The sequence below is a fragment of the Rousettus aegyptiacus genome, unplaced genomic scaffold, assembly GCF_014176215.1.
Source record: "Rousettus aegyptiacus isolate mRouAeg1 unplaced genomic scaffold, mRouAeg1.p scaffold_m13_p_11, whole genome shotgun sequence".
NCBI classification, from domain to species: Eukaryota; Metazoa; Chordata; class Mammalia; order Chiroptera; family Pteropodidae; genus Rousettus; species Rousettus aegyptiacus.
In genome coordinates this window covers 47,702,570-47,721,917 of record NW_023416286.1, presented here as the reverse complement: position 1 = coordinate 47,721,917, position 19,348 = coordinate 47,702,570, and the positions used below count along the sequence as shown (strand labels likewise).

At 49.8% G+C, this 19,348-nt stretch overlaps 1 protein-coding gene across 9 annotated transcripts in view; it reads left to right on the top strand.

The window, feature by feature from the left end:
- Positions 1 to 19,348, top strand: part of MCF2L (MCF.2 cell line derived transforming sequence like) — a 155,810-nt gene that overhangs the window by 99,641 nt on the left and 36,821 nt on the right. For 7 of the 9 annotated variants that reach the window (XM_016151913.2, XM_016151912.2, XM_016151916.2 and 4 more), the window contains exon 4: positions 16,113 to 16,203. In XM_016151913.2, the coding sequence (XP_016007399.2) occupies positions 16,113 to 16,203 (91 nt within the window). Of the gene's footprint in view, positions 1 to 14,724; positions 15,714 to 16,112; positions 16,204 to 19,348 lie in introns of those variants that run through there. The other 2 variants (XM_036228796.1, XM_036228797.1) reach the window with 1 other exon arrangement.

The window sequence follows — 19,348 nt, the reverse complement described above, 5'->3', positions numbered from 1 at the left end:
GTGCACAACACGCGCCATGAGGACAGGAACGACCTTCTTCCACCTGCTACGTGCAGTACGAGGAGGCGGAAGTGTAGGGGGACTGTAACCAGCCAAAAAGAAGCTCAGCATCCCAGGACCCCGGGAATGCTTTCCTTCATTCCTTTCTGGCTTTAAGGACGAGTTTCAGACTTCGGATACCTTAGAGCTCTGTGAATTAGTCTAATTGAGAAAACAGACCGAAACAGCAAGTTCAATCAACCGATACATGCCATACAACAACTAACAGTCAGTAACCACTGATCAGTGCTTAGGGGTCGGGGGTTGGGCGGTGGGCATAGATTCTTCTAGCAACCTGGCATGTGGATGCGGAGGGAGGGTGGTCTAGTGGACGTGGGTGGTGAGTGTCACTTGGCAGAAAGGTAGGCAATGTGCAGCCTGCCTCAGCGGTGAGGGGTCCCCAGCCACTGTCTCATTGTCTTTTCTCGTTACCCACCTCAGTGTGCCAGGCTCCAGGCAACCAGGCAGCCGAGCTGAGCAGTCTTTTTTTAAGGGCCCCCTCTGTCTGGCCATGCCCTCTTGGGGGGCTGAGGGACATGCTTCAGGGTGGGAACGCAATGCTACAAAGCATCTCCTATTTATTTTCTCCTTTGGCCCTCAAAACTGTAGTTGCACTTCTGGGTATTTATCCAAAGAAAACCAAAATAATAATTTGTAAAGATCTATGCACTCCAATATTCATGGCAGCACAATTTATAATAGCTAAGATATGGAAGCAACCTAAATGCCCATCAACAGATGACTAGATAAAGAAATTATGGTTCATTATATAATGGAATATACTCAACCATTTAAAAAAAAAATGAAATCCTACCATTTACAACGATATGGATGGACCTAGAGGTTATTATGCTGGGTAAAGTAAGTCACACAGAGAAAGATAAGTACCATATGATTTCACTTATATGAAGAATCTAAGGAAAAAAAACAAACTAATCAAAAACAGACTCATAAGTATAGTGGACAATTTGGTGACGCACAGAGGAGAGGGGTTTTGGGGGGCTGGGAGAATGGGGTGAAGGGTTAAAGAAGTACAAATTAGTAGTTGATAGTTGGTCAGGGGGATGGGGAGCACGGCAGAGGGAATGCAGTGTGCATTAATGTGATGGCTAGGTGAGGGCCAGGGGAGGGAGGGGGCCATTAAGGGGATCGTTTTAGGAACTATATAGATGTCTAACCAATGTACTGTATACTTGAAACTAATTTAAATAAATAAAATTCTAAAAAATAACTGTAGTGACAAGGGGGCGATTATCATGTCCATTCTATAGATGAGGCCTCCAGACCTCGGGGGACGATGTGACTAAGATCACACAGCTAGAAAGTGCCCGGAAGACTCAGACTCCCGTGTGGCGTGGCAGAGTGGTGTTCTTGGGGTGGGGGCCCGGGACAGCGGTCCAGCACGCGGCACACCCAGCTGCATGCAGCACACTGAAATGCTGCAGGTCCCCCTGGCAGTAGGGACATACTGGAACAAACCATAAGCGGCCGTGATTTCATCGGGAAATGATGAACTTCGCAGTGATTTTAGGGAAGAACAAGTTCAACTGATTTAAAAAGAAAACAGGATGGCTATGGCTGGCTCCTCACTGTGGGCGCTGTGTGAAGTCCGGCTAGTGGGCTTCTGTACCAGCGAACTGAGCGTCCCTTATGAGGACTGTCTCCCAGCGGTGGGGGGCAGTTCCATGTCCAGGAGAGGTGGTGGCCCTCGCCGCTCCCCCCCCCGCCCCCCTCCCCCCTTGACCCCATGTTCCTAAGACTCTCTGGAGCTGGGCAATGGAGGAAGCTCAGCGAGATCAACATGAACAGCGAATGCTAAGTGTAAGAGGTCACTCCTCGGTGTCAAAGCTGTTCTTGGTCCTTAGACCGCTGAGCTACGCGCTGGCCTATCTCCTTCTCTTTACAAATCCTCCTACTCATTTCCCTTTTAAAAAACATCGTCGAGTCATTCCATTGCCACTTCGCTTTTGCTGAACTGTAACTGAAGAGAACCTGAGGAATTCAGAGGCTATGGATGCTGAGAGAGCTCTGCAGTCATATGTGCTTCGTGATCTCTCTCATAAAGGGGCTCTAGAACCTTCCAGGGCCTCCTCACTGCCTGTCTCATTTTTTCTCTGTCCTGTTCTCCTACCCTTATTTAGGGATCTAAAAATCCTATAGATTAAGAATTAACTTATAGCTGGAAATGTCAACACTCAACATTCTGAGCCTGATATGGAGGTGCGCCTCCTTCTCCCCACAAGCAGGCAGGGTGGTGGAAAGGGGGCAGCTGGATTTCTGGTGCCCTCTTGGGACCTTCCAGGCTGGTGCCATCTTCTCTGCTGGGTGTTGCCATCCTTGCTGGGCCTCAGCCCTTCTGGCCTCAGGGCCTTCACACCTTCTGTTCCTCCACTGGGTCTCTGGAGACTCTCCTCGTACCCCAGGCCATCTCTTCAGGGAGCCCCTCCATCATGCCCACCACCCCTCCACCCTCAGACCCCTACCCCATCAGGTTTGGGGCTGATCTGAAATGGTAGTAGTTAATTACAGCATGCTTTTTGTCTGTGTCAGCCAAAAATGCAGGTCTCAGAAAGTGAGTACACGGCCCCTCAGTAAATATTTGCTGGACAAATAAACTTTCTTTTCAGGCGAATAAAGTAAATTCCCAAAGGCCAACCCACCTAGTGATACGTAGCTTACCCCCTGTGATCCCTCACTCCAGCACACTTCTCTCTCCTTCGGTTAGAATGAGCAGACTTTGTTTCTCCCTTCTTTTATTTTTAAGGCATTCTTATCTCCAATAGAAAAGGGCCTTTTCAAAACCATGATCTCCAAGAAGGCATGCACGACTCATACGCAGGATCTGAGGGCAAGAAACACATTTTCCTTTGAAAGCTGAGAAATTGTCGCACATAACCTTTATTCTGTACAGTACCTGGTGCTGTAAAAGTGGCCAAGAGGCCAGTCTGAGTATTTGAAGCCTAGATCCATGGGCTCCATTTCCATTTCCATGTGTTTTTGGCTTCCTTTGTGTGTGTTTTATTCACATTTCTCTTTTTTTTTCCCATCGAGGTTGATAAAAAGCCCGAATACTGGAGTGTTGGATCTGGAGCTCATTCACCCTTTTCATTCATTAACAAGACTAAATAATAAAACCCAACACGCCCATTGTTTTGAAAGACAACTGCAGTGCCCCAACAAACAACAAACATAAAGGATCAACAGAGAAAAAGAATTGGGTGTTACGTGTAGCTGGCGGGCAGGCCATACAGAAGCCATGAGGGTCAGGCTGGCGCCCACACTCGTGTGTAGCACTCTGAGTCCACTGGCCTTCCGGGTGTGGCGTCAATCACGGTACCTCGAGTTGGTGCCATTTAGGGTATATCATCTCTGAAAGAGGGAATAATTTTTGGTGACGTTCTAAAGAAAACGAAAGTGCAGTCTTTTATCAGTTCACACAGCAGTTACATTCCTAGAGAATTCAGTGTACATTAAAAATGTGGAGGAGAAACACCTTGCGTCTGTAGGTAAAGCAAGGGTCCTCTGCATCTGTGTCTTCAGGGTGAGCAAACAGCTTGATCACAAGGGGAGGATATTGACAACCGAGAGGCACATCCAGAAGCACCGCAGTGGTCCTGGGGTGCTGCCCTTTGAGCAGCACCTGTGTGGGGGGCAACCTCTTCGTTCTCCTGCAGGAACCTGGGGAGACGTTCCCCTGCTCCCCACATACACATCCACCCTCGTTTGTAGGAGGAAGGGCTGCCACCTGGTGGACACATCCAGCATTGCGGTCAGTTCCTCAAATCTCAGTCCTAAATCTATTGGAGTCAGGAGCTGGGGGGACGTTTTTTTTCTAGAAAGAAGTAAAAACTCCTCATGCAGCCAGATTATTGGCACAGGATTTATTCCCAACTGCTGCTGAGCCAGCACAGCCTCTAAGTAGAAAGAATGGAATTTAGAGCCAGATGCATGTTTTTAATATGAGTGCAAATTAAATGGACAAATCTCTCATGAAGACTGCTTCCAGGAGACACTAACTCTTACAGTTGTTAACCAAGCATTAATTTTATCCTTTCAAAAAATAGATTATGTGCTGATTTTAGCTATCCTTCTGTTATTAATGCAAATGACGGGAGCCCCAGTTTGGGGCATTATGTCTGATTAATAGTCACTGATCATTGTGAAATATTATACCGAAGACGGCAGCTTCGTCCAGATGTATTAGGCATATGTAAATATGAAGTAAATTATTGTTCTTTGAAGAATGACTCAGTAGAGGGAACATGGAAGGACTTTATAAATCTGTGGCTGGGGTCATCTGGTGTCCAGCCAACGTGGCCGCACCTTGGAGATATCCCTGTGAGCTCTCTCCTTGGCTAGAAGGCTAGGTTTTACAGCTCAGATGCCTACAACCTTTGCAATTCCTAATAGGGCCTGTTTGCCATCATCTTCCAGGCCTGGGTGGGGCCAGTCCCAGGGACTTGAGAGGACAAGTGACTGAACCGCATGCAAGGACCTGGAGAGAGGCCCTGAAGCCTCCCCGTAGACAGTTGCACAACTGGAAGGCGGAGGAAGGTGCCCTGGGCAGTTTACTGTCTCTGTCTATTGTGTGCTGGGCAATGTGGACCCCACAGTGAACAAAATAGATACAATCCTGCTGCTTACATTCTCAGTAAATAAGATGTACACGGGATTAGATTATGAAAAAAGAAGAATGAGAGAGAAATGAGGTGAAGGATGCCGGGAGGGGCAGTGAGAGGGGCACCCCCTCGACTTACAGGAAGCAAGGGAACCTCAGGCGTGGGGCACAGTTCTCACAAAGGCCCCTAGGAGAAGTGGAGGGAGGACTCAGAGATGGCCTGACCATGATTTTGTGGGTAGTAGTCACCTGAGAAAGGAAGGAGCAGGTAGGAGGGTCGCGTTAGGTTTCGGATATAATTCGCATGTCCAGGGAGACTTCTCAGGGTGAGGGCTGATACCTCTGGGTACTGTGAAGCGAGTCTGGAACTCCACGGTGAGGTCCCAGCTGCAATGTGGACTTGAGAGTTGTAGGCATTTAAGTGGCGATGGCCCCAGCAGTGGGGTGTTGGGCAGAGTGGGGGGCCCAGGTGTTCCTGATGTAGGTGGTCAGCGGAAAGAGGAAATGCAAGGGGATGGGGGCAGGCAGCCCCAGCCAGGGTCTCAGGAGCAGGGAGGACACCACCCAGATCCTGTAAGGTTGTTTGGGGCCTCATCATAGGTCAAAAGGTCAACAGGTCCCTGGCCAGCATACACCTACAACTACTTATGGCCCCCTCCACTCTCAAGTGTCCCGGCTGTGCCAGTACATTATATGGTCATGTTACTGATGGGTGAAATAAGTTGAGAATGAGGAATTCAATAGGATTCTCTCAACATACAGGCCTTTGAGAACATTGACAGGAACAGTTTTGGTGGAGGATTGGGAACAAAAAGTTTACAGGAGTAAATTCCATCAAAGTGGAAGAAGAGGGATCTGAGACAGGCGATAAGGAACCTCTTTCCAGGATTTTGCTCCCAGGGAAGTGGAGAAATGGGTCAGTTAGCTGGTAAGGGGAAGACAGACGAGATTTTCTTCTAGGATGAGAGCAATAACAGCATGTTTATGCTCATAGAAATTACCCAACCACACAAAAGAAAGGGTGGTAACTATTTGATTTCTTTTACACTTAGCATGTGTTCTTTGTTCACCACCTGAGGCCAGTGCTAAGCACGTTGCAATGGGGAGTACAGAGCCCACCCAGCAGGTGTGAACGCCCAGGCACCAGGCCATGCCTCTCCATCCCTGCGTCTGGATCTCTGCTCCACCTCTGGGCACCCCCCCCAGTCCACCTCCTTATCTCCTCTCACCCTAAACTGTGGCAAAAGTAACGTTTCAGACTCAGTCTGATTCTGTCTCTTCCCGTGAATGGAGTCATTCGAGGCTTCTGTACACAGGCACTGTGTACACACACACACACACACACACACACACACACACATGCATATGTAGTACACACATGTACATGCACATATGCACACATGCACAGAGCTACACATGCACATGCATGCACACGTGCATAGGGTTGCCAACACTGAGACAGTAGATTTCTGGCTTTTTTCAAAAAACAGCTAGAGCAGCCCTGGGCTTGCCTTTAAACTCGGTAACCCGGCAAGACCCCCGTGGTGGGCCTTGGGGGCTTCACTCAACTACTGCCCAAGGTTTGGAAGATAATGTCAAGAGGATCACCTTCCTCCACTGCTGCAGTCTCTTCTCAGCCCAATTAAAACACAATGCAGGAGCTCTTAGTGTTAATTGAAGCTGACAATGACGCTGACTTTCCATGGACCTGCTTCAGATCACCCAGCTGCTTGGGAGACAGTATCCCATCCCCCAGCTGGTTTCCGGTGATGGGCCGCATTCCCTCTGGTAAGGGGCGTGCACACACAGGTACAGCCACAGCAAGTGTGCATGCACAGCATGCACAGCATGTCACACACACACGTGCATGTCACACACATACACACAGATGTGCATACACAGCACACACACGAATACATGCACACACGTGTGCATAAACACTCATGCACACATGCAACCATATATATGCATACATATCCCACACACGTGCACAATTTGCAAGGACGGTATGAAAGAGAAAGGCAGATGCATGAGGAGAATGTGCATGTGTGTGAAAGCATACTAAACAATTCAAAACGTATACACGAAAAAGAGCTCTCAGCTCACCTCCTGCTTCCTTCCCCCATAGAGTTAACTCACAACTCTCAGAGTTTGGGTAAAACCAGAACTTTGTTCTGCCCCATGCACATGCTTCGCCCAAAATGGGGCAGCGCAGACACATCACGTGACAGCCTTCGTCGTCTTAGCTGACAGGGTGGCATGGCTGTCTCTCCAGGCGGCGGCTTTTGCCTCATTCTTGCAGTGGCTGCATCGCACCCTCTGGTGTAGATGGACAGACCACACTGAGTCTGCGCCTCTTAGACCTTCACTCTACCATCTGTCTCCTTTTTGGGTCCTGCTGTGATGAGTAGCCTTGATCCTGGCCTAGCTGGTTTTGACATTCTGTTTATGAGGTCGGACACCTTGAAAGTGATCCCATTTGTACTAGTTCTCAGATGCTGTGGCTGGGTGATCCTTCCGCCTCTAGCCTGCATAATTAGAAACTAAAGGGCTGGTCTCGCCATTTGCTGTCCTGTGGCTTTGCTCAGCCCGTAATCTGAAACTCTGGGCTCAGCGACCACTGCCCACTGTGGTGACACACGGGTCCTGTCTCTATGTCTCATGTTCTCCTAGGAGGAGCCAGGGGCTGCTCATTTTCTCGAGCCTTCTTTCTTTGTTGGAATGGTTTTTCTCTGTCACTGTACAAGAGTCACTGGCCATGCATGGCTATTTAAATTTAAAAATTAAAATGAAATGAATGTAAAAGTTCAATCCCTGAGTCAGGCTAGCCATATTTCAAGTCACATGTGGCCAGTGGCTGCCATATGGGGTGGTGGCTCAGATGTGCGGTGTTTCCATCTGTTGGGGCCTGCCGGCTGTGATAGGGTAGAATTCCGCTGACAGTAGCCAAACCTTTCATTTTTCAAAGAAAAGGACAAGAAATTATTACCCTCGTCCTCTGCCCCGGAGGAGAAATCACGGCCCTCACCTTACTTGGAAAAAATGACATTTTGCTGTGAGGAAAAAATATTCATTACTTGCAACTGACCATCTTAACCATTTCTAGGTGTATAGTGAGGGAAACTCATGCAAGTGTGGGCTTGGGGCTTGGGAAGCCTCCCCTTGCCACCCAGGCAGCACCTGCCAGCTCGTCCACCCCATGGGGAGGCACAGAGTGGGAGACACAGGTCACCTAGAAGCCTGAACAGCTAGAGTTTCAGCTCCAGGTGGGGAGGAGGTGCCTGAGGCAGATCCTGGTGGAGGAAGGAGCCAGGTAAGCTTGGGCTGCCAGGCGAGCAGTGGAGAATCAGGACAGAAGAGGGGTGCCACGGCCAGGACCTGTGCTTGCAGCAGGAGCTGGGAAGGCAGACGGCTGGGGCTGCAGCAGGAACCCAAGGTAATAAGCAGATTCTAGACGGTCCTCAGCCTGGATCTGACTCCGAAAGTGGTGCCTCTGTGTCCCGGGGAGCAGTTCATGCCACGATTACAAAGAACTGGCCAGTGGTGTGCACCTTTTAATTTTTAAAATGTATTTAAAGAATTTATGTAATTGTTTGTTTTTTGTAGCATTTTTTAAAACTGTTAGTAAGATATTCATAATATACAGCTGAACCACCTTAACCATGTCTGGGTGTATATAGGTCAGTAGTGGTAAGTGTATTCACATTGTCACGCAACAGCTCTCCAGAACCTTTTCATCTGCCCAAACCGAAATTCTTTCCCCATTAAACACTAACTCCTTACCCCCTCCCCTAGCCCCCGGCGCCTACCACTCTGCTTTCTGTTTCTGTGAATTCGATGACCCTACAGACCTCACAGAAGGGGAATCACACAGTTTGTGTCTGTGTGGCTGGCTTATTTCACTGAGCCTAATGTCTTCGGGTTTCATTCATGTCGTAACACGGGTCAGAACTTCCTTCCTTCTTAGGGCAAATAATCATCCGTGGTGTGGATGTGCCACAGTTTGTTAATGCATTTAGCTAGTGATGGAGGAAGCTATGTTTCTGAGCTAGAATCCCCTTTTTGAAAAATAGATAAGATACTCCAGTTTCCTCCTGCGCTGAGTTGGCTCAAGCTAGACGAGGAACAGGGCTGTATGTAGACCTCCTCACTGTCTACAACATTATCGCTCCTACCCTACATTCATTGGTTCAAACAAATTCCAAATACATTTATAATGATTCCTCCAAATATCATAGTTTTGGTTTTCTTTGTTCATTTTTGTCCAAAAAAATTATATTTATTGATATGGAAAAAAAAAACCCAACTCTAAAATAAAAAACAAAAAATGCGTGTTTTCAGGCTCTTTAGAGAAATGACTTTGTGGTCTTTAAGTAGGCTGCTCTTTTTGGGTTGTAAAGAAGCGAGGTGATGCTACCGCTCTGTGCAAAGGTCTCTTCCGGCCGGGCCCGTCTTCTGCGCTCATCCTTGTGTGCGTCCGGCTCTCGCCAGCCCTAATGGGGAGTGCACATGACTTTGAGAACAGGCACGTTACCCCTGCGTGGGAGTTTTGTTTTGTTTTTTAAGCGTTTGATGTTTTTCTTGCTGTTTTGCTTGCCGGGATGAAAAGCTAATCAGTGTCAAGATAAACACATTACACAAATGTTATTATGAAAGGTTAAGCTTTTGAATTGTAAGAAGAGAGAAGAAACATCCAGCAAAGAAAGGTTTGAGACTGAATGCTCAGGGAACGTATTCAAGGTCACGGGGTTTGAACGTGGGCAGGAAAATCACGTGGGCAGAGAGAAAAGTGGCCATTTTTCTTACAAAATGAAAACAAGGAAATTAAATTTTTTTTTAAAAAAAGTATTTCTAATATGTGGTAACTTTTGTACACCAGTGTCAAAATATGGGATGAAAAAGAGAGAGAAGTGAAGAACTGCAGTCAGGCGGGGTCCGGGTTGGGGAGAGTGGGCCCTCCTAAAGCCGGGAGCCACGTGTTCTGCAGGTTCCGCCGTGTGTCCGCCCCCCTCCAGCTACAGTGCCCCCGCCCCGAGCTGCCGCTCAGGACCCACCTGCTTGGCCAGGCCCTTGACATCCTGCCCAGACCTTCAGGGAGGCTGGACCTTCTCCCGCACGGGACCCTAGGACCTTGCCGTGGATAGACAAGCTCCAGCTGACACTGGTCCCACCACCTGCCAGGGATGGTCTGGGATGGACGCCAGCCCGTGACTGCCCCCTGCAAGCATGCCCTAGCCTGACGCCTAGCCATCACTGGCCTTGTCTCCTGTGGCGCCAGGCTGAGCAGGCCTGGTCAGAGATAGCTCTAAGAACCCTCGCCGGGGCATCCGGTGTTTCCATGGTCCTTCCTCACTGAGAAAGGGCTGCTTCACCATCCTCCAGCTTCAAGCTGTGAGACCCAGGCATGGGGTGGAGCAAGACCCAGCTGGAGCTGCGAGTGTGCCCAGAAGCACACCCGGTCTGGCTCTGATCCCTTTTAACTCTGATGTCTTCTCCCTCTGGAATCAGACTGTGCCGAAGCCTGCCTCGCTCGCTATGACCTGTTGATGTTTACATTCCAAAAAACATCATTCCAGGACAAGGGACCTGACTTAGCTGTGTTGGACCCTCAGGTCCCTGTCCACCCCAAGGGCTGGGGTCCTGTCCTAGCAAGCAGCTGCTGTACCCACAGCAAACATGAGGGTACGGAGACAAACACTGGGGAAACTGCTGTCATTGAAACATCCAGACCCTCAGGGGCCAATTGCTACAGGGTGGTTGTTTGGCTTCTGGGATTATTGCTGCAGATAGTGGTCACTTCTGTAATCGTGACTTCTAGATGGCAGGCGGCTGCCTGGGCTGGCCGCTGAGACAGTGAGCTGGTTTTCTGGGCTCTTTACTGCCAGTTGTGGGTCAGAGTTCTATTTTTATAAACTAGCCTGGTTGTCGTCTGTCTGTATACTCAGTCTCTCAGTGGCAATATTAACAAGTTTAACTTCTTTAAAGGATAGTTATAACCACTATGAAGGAGATCATTTTGCTGAGGATGGAAGGATGATTGGAAAACCAGTGGGGCTAGTGGGAGGGCTTTGGAAGCTGCTTGAGGAAGGAGAATGAGATTAAGAGAATAAACCCAGGCATGGGACTGCCTGACATCAGCAGGGGAGGCACAGATCCTGGGGTTCTCGACACAGGCACACCACCCTTGAGGGGCTGGAGAAATCTGGGAAGGGGAGCAGTGCCCAGGTGGTGTGCTCCCTTTCAGGTTTGGGCGGAGACAAAGCCAGAGGCACCCTGTAGCTGTGGACACACTGGAGAGGCGGGCTGACGCTTTGCTCAGTCTCATGTTGTTCATTCATTCGGGTGAGTCTGGGCCAAGCGTGGCAGGAGACAGAGAGGATGCAGCCCTGATGGCGTTTGTGGTCAGGGTCCACGGAGGCAGTCCTCGGAGCCGACCCTCGGGATGATGATGGCTCCTAGGGAGGTCAGAATTTCTGCAGCAGTATATCGGATTTCTTTGCTACCAGAGATCTGATAGGACCAAAAGCTCTCCCTACTGCGCAGGAAGGGCAGAGGTAGCTTGATGTAATGCGGGCCTTCCTGGTATACCCCAAACTGGGTATAGAACCTGGGTAAGCCCCCTCTGAGTCTCTCCAGTGAGGTTTGAATAATCATATCTAAGATCTTTCACACAATAGGATCACTAAATCCTATTTCTAAAAGAAAGGCAGAGTTGATCCCATGGTTTCTCTGTAACTGGAGATTTAATACAGTCTCTTTTCCTGAGAAGCTTCTGGTCACCCAGGAGGAATGCAGTGGCTTCAAAGACTGGTTGGTGAGCCTGCTCACAGCTAATCTGAGACGACTGGGTCGGCTGTTGAGTGGCAAGGGGAGCCTGGGGTGGGGGGGCTCTCACAGAGGGCCCCGAGACTTGGGAAGCATGCAGAGCATGGCTACAGATTCCAGTGAATCTCTCGCGATGCCTTCAGCTTGTTAGGCCCTCTTGAGTGACAGTCCCTCCGAGGCTTAAAAGCCCAGGCCAAATTGGAGTCAGCCACATGTCAACAAGAAGATAAACACCCCAACACTACGGGATTTGCCCCAAAGCAGGCTGTCTTAAGAGTCCCCTGTCATCCTGATTTTTAGAAGATTAGAAAAGCACACTTGAGCACTGTATTAGTGCATTGAGAGTTAGATCCTCAGGCTCTAAGCCCTTCATACTGTTCGGGATGCGGTGGGCCAGGCATTACTCCCGCACATGCATTCGGACAGATGGCTGGGACACTGGGGCCAGAGAGGGTGATGGGCTCCCAGGAAGTCATCGTAACCACATTACAGCTGGTTAAAGTTGGCCTGCCCTCCGCATTGCCATGCGAGGCACCCAGTGCCTACCTGGGTCGTGTGCGACACTCACTTCCAACCACAAGAGGGCGCCATTAGTCAGATCGCACTGTTAAACTGACTGCACGTTCCTCCTCAGCCTTAATCTGTTTCCACACTTCACTGGTACATTTGTTTATTCCTACAACGGGGGGACACAGTACATTTTAAATTGTGCACATGGCCAGCCTTGGAACACAGGCTGCTAACAATTAACTGCTCTCCTTGCTTCGTCTCCTGAAAGCTTTGCCTCCTTGAGAAAGGGAAGAGAACTGAGGGGGGGGGGGAGGGGGGAGGGCGAGGGGCGGAGGGAGGAGGCGGGCAGAGGCCAGGCCTGGCAGGGGAGTTGGAGGTGCCCAGCCCTGGCCCAGCCCATCCTGGCTGTTCCGGAGAAGGCATGTCCTCTTCCACTCCCCAGTTATCTCAGCCTGGAGGTGGGCAGTGACCTTCTGGTCCTTCCCAATGGCCTCTTCTTCAAAACACACCACCTGGCCCATCACCGCCGTCAGCACCTCCCCTCTCCCGCCCACCACCCGAGTGCTCACCTCCTCTCTCTCCCTCCAGCATGACACCGATGCCCCCCAAACTTCTGCATTGTCCTCCTCGCCACACCCTCAGGGCCTGTTCCACGCCACCTGAATATCTCTTCAACCTTGACTCTAAGTGGACTTGTCACTGCCCACTGCCCCCTCCTTCCCGTCCTCCCTTCCAGACCCTGGTCAGGACCCGAGGTCTAGCAGCCGCCCCGGCCCCTTTCCAGCTCTTCCTCTGGGCAGAAGCTCGGGCGCTCAGACACAGCCTCTCTCCCTCGCACAGGAAGACCTCAGGGCTCGGCTATGGGACTAGCCACTCATCTATGGGGTGGGGGGGGGGGAGGTCCTTGAACCAGCAGCATCAGCAGCATTGGGAGCTTGTTAGAAATGCAATACAGTTGGTCCCACTTGGGCCTCCTGAACCTGAATCAGCATTTTAACACATTCTTCAGGAGTCTTGTGTGCATGAGAAGCAGGCACCTCCTCTGCCCCTCATCTCTCCCGACCAGGGCCATTCTCTCCTGAATGCCTTTCCTCCTCTGTCATCCTGATTTCTCTTTGCATCTCTGCCCCGTCTGCTGCCCCTGCTCTGAATAGGGGGTGGGGGAGGAGCTGAGTCCCACACTCTCCACCAGTCCATTGAACAAGACGCAGCTCAGCCAAGAGCTAGACGAATGTGGTTCCTGTGGTGCCGGGTGACGGCAGACCTCACGGCAGACCTCACTCGCTGGCAGGGACGCCCAGCCCTGGTTTCTGTCCTGCTCTCATGCTGCTCACTGCTCCCACCCAGCAATGGGGAGGTTGGACCCACAGCTGACTGGCTTACATGTCCCGGGCCTCTGAGAGCCACCCAGGTAAAGTGAGCAGACCCTTGCTGCCTAAGCCCAGCAAACCCTGAGGCGTTAGAGAGCACACCAGTGAATGGGTGAATCCCAGAAACAGAGTTTATTCGAGCTCTGTGCCTCTTGATTATTTAGGCCAAAAGTGAGCTCATCGGCCCCAGCTGATGGGCAGCTGGCCAGGGCAGCCCTCTGATCCAAGCATTTCGAGATGGAGGCTGACGTCTGTGTGTGGCAGGCCATGTGTGTCCAGGGTACTGGGACAACTCGTGTGGCTGCCAGCTTCTGAACTATTTGCTCTCTGTTTACTCCACTGTCACCACCTTCAGCACAATCAGCCCAAGGCCTGGCATACAAGGGACCTTAGTGGGGGCAGCTTCGGGCGAGATCCAGGCATGAGCCGCCCTGTCTCCTGGGCGTATGAGGTCACAGATACGGGCGTGGGGAGGCAGTGTAGCAGAATAGGGCTTCCCAAGCTCCAGGCCCTCTACTCATGTGGGCAGATCCAGACCCCCCCTTAGCGTGGTGGCAGGTGGAGCACTGGGGCCCCTGGGCTGCAGGGCCTTGGCTCCCGGGGGATGGGGCAGATCACACGGCCTCGCCCTGGTGCTGCAGTCATGGAAGAGGCTCGAAGGGTCTCTATATCCTTATGTAAGATGCCTTCTGTTTGTTAAGTCTCGCGCCTCTGAGTCAGTGGCATGAGATGCCGTAGGAGACAAGACGGGGGGCTTGGAGGAGCATTCTTCTGGACCCCAAGCTGGATTCTGGTGTGTGGGCATCTTTGCTCTCTGCTTCAGGGATCAGGTCCCCTCATTACATCCTCCAATACCCAGAAGTGGTGCAGAGACCCCTGAAGAGGGGGCCACTGCCTGGCCCAGCATTAGGGTGGGAGGGGTGGGAGGGGTGGGAGGCGGCCACATTATTCCACAGAGTGGACTTGGCCTGAGAGGCGCCATGCAGGTGGCTAAAAGTCCTGACGTGGGACCAGACCACAGGGTTCACCCTGTCTGTGCTCACCAGCTATGTGATTTTGGGCAAATGACTTAACCTTTCTGTGCCACATCTCTCAGCTACTTCATATGGTTATTATGAGGATTAAAAGAAGAATAACTGTCAAGCTTTTAGGGCAGTGGCTGGCTGGTAGCAATCCCAAAGAACAAAGAAATTGTTCTTTCCAGGAGGAGGGCCTGGGCTCCAGGACTAGGGTCTCTGCTCCTTCTCAGCCTCCTGTCAGACCTGTCTGCCTGAGTCGGGCAAGTTGGCCATAGCCATCTACGTTGAGCGCTTGCTGCTGGGATGTGGTGATGGTTGGGGGGGGGGGGGGTCATATTGTGACATGTGGGTGACAACACTTGTTCTGGAGCATTTAGACAGCTGCGAATCTAGGTTTATGGCACTGAAACTTGAGTGATACACAAAACAAAACAACAAAACAAGACACAAAACAAAACAAAACAAAAACCATTACCTTCATAAGAACTAAGCCGACCCAGAAGGCAGTTCTGTCTGGGGCTCCCTGGACAGCCAGGAAGCACAACCACGGACATTTCATTGTTGCACTCACACGTGGGCTATGACATCCACAACAGAACGGCTATCGTCAAAGAAAGCTGAAGTTTATTTGTGTCTTCACTCTAAGTCCTTTGCTGCTGCTGAACCAGATTTCTGTAAACAAGTGTGGATAAGAACATAAAATCAATAGCACTCACCCACCAAGGTGTATACGCAACCACACAGGCATGCATTTTGTCTATCACTGTCACCATCATCAAATCTGAGGGTCGGAAAAGACTTTGGATGTGACAGCTCTGGCTTTATTACATAACATTTATAGCAGTCAGTGTGCTTTCACAGAGCGCATAGTTTATATTTGTTTCATATCGGTCTGATCTTTGTTTAAACCCAGAAGTGGCTCCCTTAGATAGGTTCAGTGACTTGGAAATTAGGGATTCTCGTCAGTGCCTCAGCCTGCCCTTCTCCCTTCTGCATGGATTGGCTGGCAGTAGCAGCTGCTGGCATCACACAATTGGCTCGGATGTGAGATTAGCCAATGGAAGCGAACCTCCTTGTTTCTACACTGTGACTCAGGCTCCTGCGTTAGGCTAAGTCAGGACCACGGAGGTTATCATTACACAGCGACTCAGTTTTATCTTTATCACAGATGTTGCTGTTGCAAGGAGCCGTATCTCCTCTCCCATTTCCAACAGATGCTTGTGAGCCTTCTGAAACCTCGGGGATTTTCTCCCAAATTTGTAGAGATGCCTTCAAGAGCGATTTTCTAATGTGGATGAACACGGAGACCTCAGTTGCTAAAAGTAACGGGACGTGTGGTCATAAAACTTGTTTTGGAGGATTTCTGGCCAACCCAGAAAGGAAAGTAACTCAGCTCTCACTGTGGAACAAAAATTGACTGGGCTCCAGGAAAGATGGGTTCTGCCTGGATCTGTGCCTTGTGCTACGGTCGGTGTTAGGCTGGGAAATAAACAACATACAGAAAATATCTGTCCATCTTTAGATAAGAGCAAGTTCTGGAAATTGCCCGGACAGGGCTCATGGAAATGCTGCAGTCTGTTCAGACGCCTACTTGGCAAGCATTTTACCTTGCAGTGCGGAAGTGGAATAAGGCTTATAGGAGGAACCATTTTATTATAAGGTTTTCTTAGAGATTACACGAAAGCCTGCCTTCTTGCTGCACACACTAATTGCAGTTGTCTCTCATCTCAGCTTACAAGATGCTGGCATCGGATTCATCCTGGTCATAGACCGGAGGCAGGACAAATGGACCTCGGTGAAGGCATCAGTCCTGCGAATAGCAGTAAGTGTCAGTGCCCGGGCCCCATGATGCTCCCACCTGCTTTTCTCCCGGGCTGGGTGACAGCAGCATTTTTCTTCTAGCGATCTGTCTGCCTGGGTGACAGTTTGTGCTCTAGCTGGCCGTGATGCCCAGTGTGGCATGGAGCTGTTGTGCGCAGCCAGCTTGGAGCACCAGCTGGGGTGGCCTGAGGCCGGGCCAACAAGGGACACTCGGGAACTGCACCTCCTTGGGCTCTTCCAGTTGCTAAGGAATGTGTGTGCATGCACGTGTGTGTGTGTGTGTGTGCTTGTGTGTGTGCACGTGCGCGTGCACATGTGTTCTCAAATGGGTTAACTCTCAGGGAGCCTGTTGTAATTTGAAAACAATTCTACCAGCTGGTTTATTTTTGGCCATCGAGTATGTGAGATGCTCAGGATTTTACTGTGTATATATTCTCAAATGGCACACAAGGTCCTGAACAAGCAGAGTGTTGAGTATGTTATAGAGACTCTTCAGATTAGAAGTTTGGAATTATATTGAATAGCTTTTTCTAAGTGACCTTCCCCTTTCCAAGTGGGCTATTTATTATTTAGTTTTATGACTGAGTCAGATGCCTTAGCCTTCCTTGGTAACCCATTCCTCCATTTAGTAACCCTTGTTGCCAAATTTAATTTGTCTTTACATCCACAGAGTTGGATTACAGCCTAAGTGCTGTCTTCCAGGGCAGAAGAGCAGCTAGTCCACGGCTGTACCTTTCGCTGCTGTTAGCCCGCGGTAATAATTTAGGAGGGCAGAGTTAAGTCAGCAGAAAGCTCTTGAATCTTACCTTCATTGGTCACTCCCACTCCCACTCACAAGCTCCACCATGGAGCACTTGTCACCATGCTGAGTTTCACCCACGCTCGCTTCCCAGCAGGCAGCCGAAGGCATGGAAAGTTTGATTGTTGGCAAGCAGGGTGACCCAGAGCAATCTGGCCAGGGTCCACGGCTATGATGGCTCTGCTGCTCCCAAGAATTTCTTAAAAACCTAATCGCCAATGGAGTGAAATTCTCCTAACCCCACGTTTTGGGTCTTGTGTTCAACCATCCTTGGTTCCTGGACTCTGAGAGACTATTGTGCTGTGAGTTTTGATAGAATGGAAGAATTGACTTCTTCCACACAGACTGCCTCATAAATTCATCTTAACAATAATTAAAGGCTTAGTATCTGCTCTGGCTCTTATAACTTATGTTGTTTTTGTGCAAACCTGTTCCTGGGCTGCTGGGCCCCACCCTCGCTTTCTGTCAAGCGATTTCCCCTGCACTGCCCCGGTACGTCTCCTGTTCCCTGTCCCAACCTGGCACACACTTCCTATGACATCATTTATCTGAAACAAATCAAAACACTTCAGAGTGTCTCAGAAGAGATAGATATGTTCTATTATCAGCTTTCGTTGGTTCTAAAATCCCCAGGAACTTACTAAGGACTTTTGATATGCCATCAATAGTTAATAACCAGTGTGTCCATTGCATTATTTTAAATTTTAAAATAAATTTGCACATGGTGTCAGATAGCAGGCTAAATTAAGAATTAAATTACAAGAAACACTGAGTCAGATACAGAATGGAATTACTACAAATATCCTGTGTTGGATACCGAGGAGTTCCAAGTCAAGTACATTGTTGTTTTAAAAGGTAATACTGTTGTAATAACAACATTTTCAAGTCTACATTATCAGTCCAGTTCTTCTGCATTTATCTACCACTGATGTAAATCACGACAGAGACATCATGGTATGGCAAGGGTGTAGGAGTCAGCCTCTTTGCCCCCCTGATGGCCATTGATGTGCCCATGGGGTCCAGGCCTCTCGTTCGTGCTGGAAAGTGCTTCTCTGTGTCTTCGCATACATGCCTCTCTCTGGAACACCCTCAGACCTCTTCCCGTCCCTCAGCAGAGCAACGCTCTGCTCAGCATCTCCTGCTTCGCCTCTACCTTATAAGAGTACACAGTCATTCTTTGTTTGCACACCATGGGTTCCTGGAAGTCAAGGCCAAGGCCTGTCCACATTCATGCTGCCAGGCACCCAGCCTAGGCCCCACGTGAGGCAGGTTGGCCATAAATCTCTCTCGAACTAATCAGTGGCTCCTGGTTAGAAACAAGAAGCTCCCCAAATGCAGGATTGCTTTTTAAGAAAAAAAAAATTATTTTTAAAGCAGAAGTAATTCTTTAGAGCCTCCTACAATTCAGCAGTAGTGTCCAGGGCCAGCCTGCCCGTGCTGCTGGTGGGTGTCATGTTCCTGAGTTGCCAAGTATAACCGGAGTTTTAGTCATCATCAAGTTTAAGATGAGATGAATTTCTGAAGTAGGCTGGCTCATCTTTAAAACTTTGTTTTGTGAAAATTGTCACTGAAAAGTTGGTGTTTGAGTTTTTAGGTTTGCACTGATTTTTACACAATAAAAGTAAAGGATTTTTTCTACCTTTTTTCATGTAAATCTTGGAGTTCCCCAGAACTGGTTTGGAAATCCCAGAAGTTAGCATTTTCCCAGCAGAATTGTCAAAAATGCTCTTTAAACTTCAAATTTTTTTTTTGTTATAAGAATTGACTGATCATATTAATGCCAAAAATTGTATCCATGTTTTCAACCTATTTATTGAGACTCTGCATGTGCCTGGAGCTGTGCAAGGCTCCACGTGGGGATATGAGAGAGGGATGTGCAAGAATTATACAGCCAAGTGGGGACAGAGCTGACAGAACATTGTGATGAGGGCTGTCCCCAGAGGTGCCAGACGAACACATAGGGGGCGCCTGAGACAGGGCCGAGGTCGCAGGGCCGGCCGGGTGCCGTCGCCTTCCTTGCGCATGGGTCCATCTCTAAGCCAGGTTCGGATCGATCTCCAGGCTCTGCAGTGGGGCCGGGAGGTGGGAGGCAGAGCTGGCACAGATGTCCCGCGCAGGGGGCTTGGGCAGGGCAGAGCCGGGACACCGATGCCATCGTCCTGGGCTACGAACCCAGACCTTCACCTTCGGCTAGCCAGTGCTCTCGTCCAACGGGGCTTCGGGGAAACGACCCCCTCGTGTCAGCCAGGCCAGCACCCTCAGGAGGAATCTGCACAGGCACAGGTGCTCCAGCATGTGTGATTCCCCCGGGGCACCCGGGCCACTTCGCTGCAGGTGCTACAAAAAC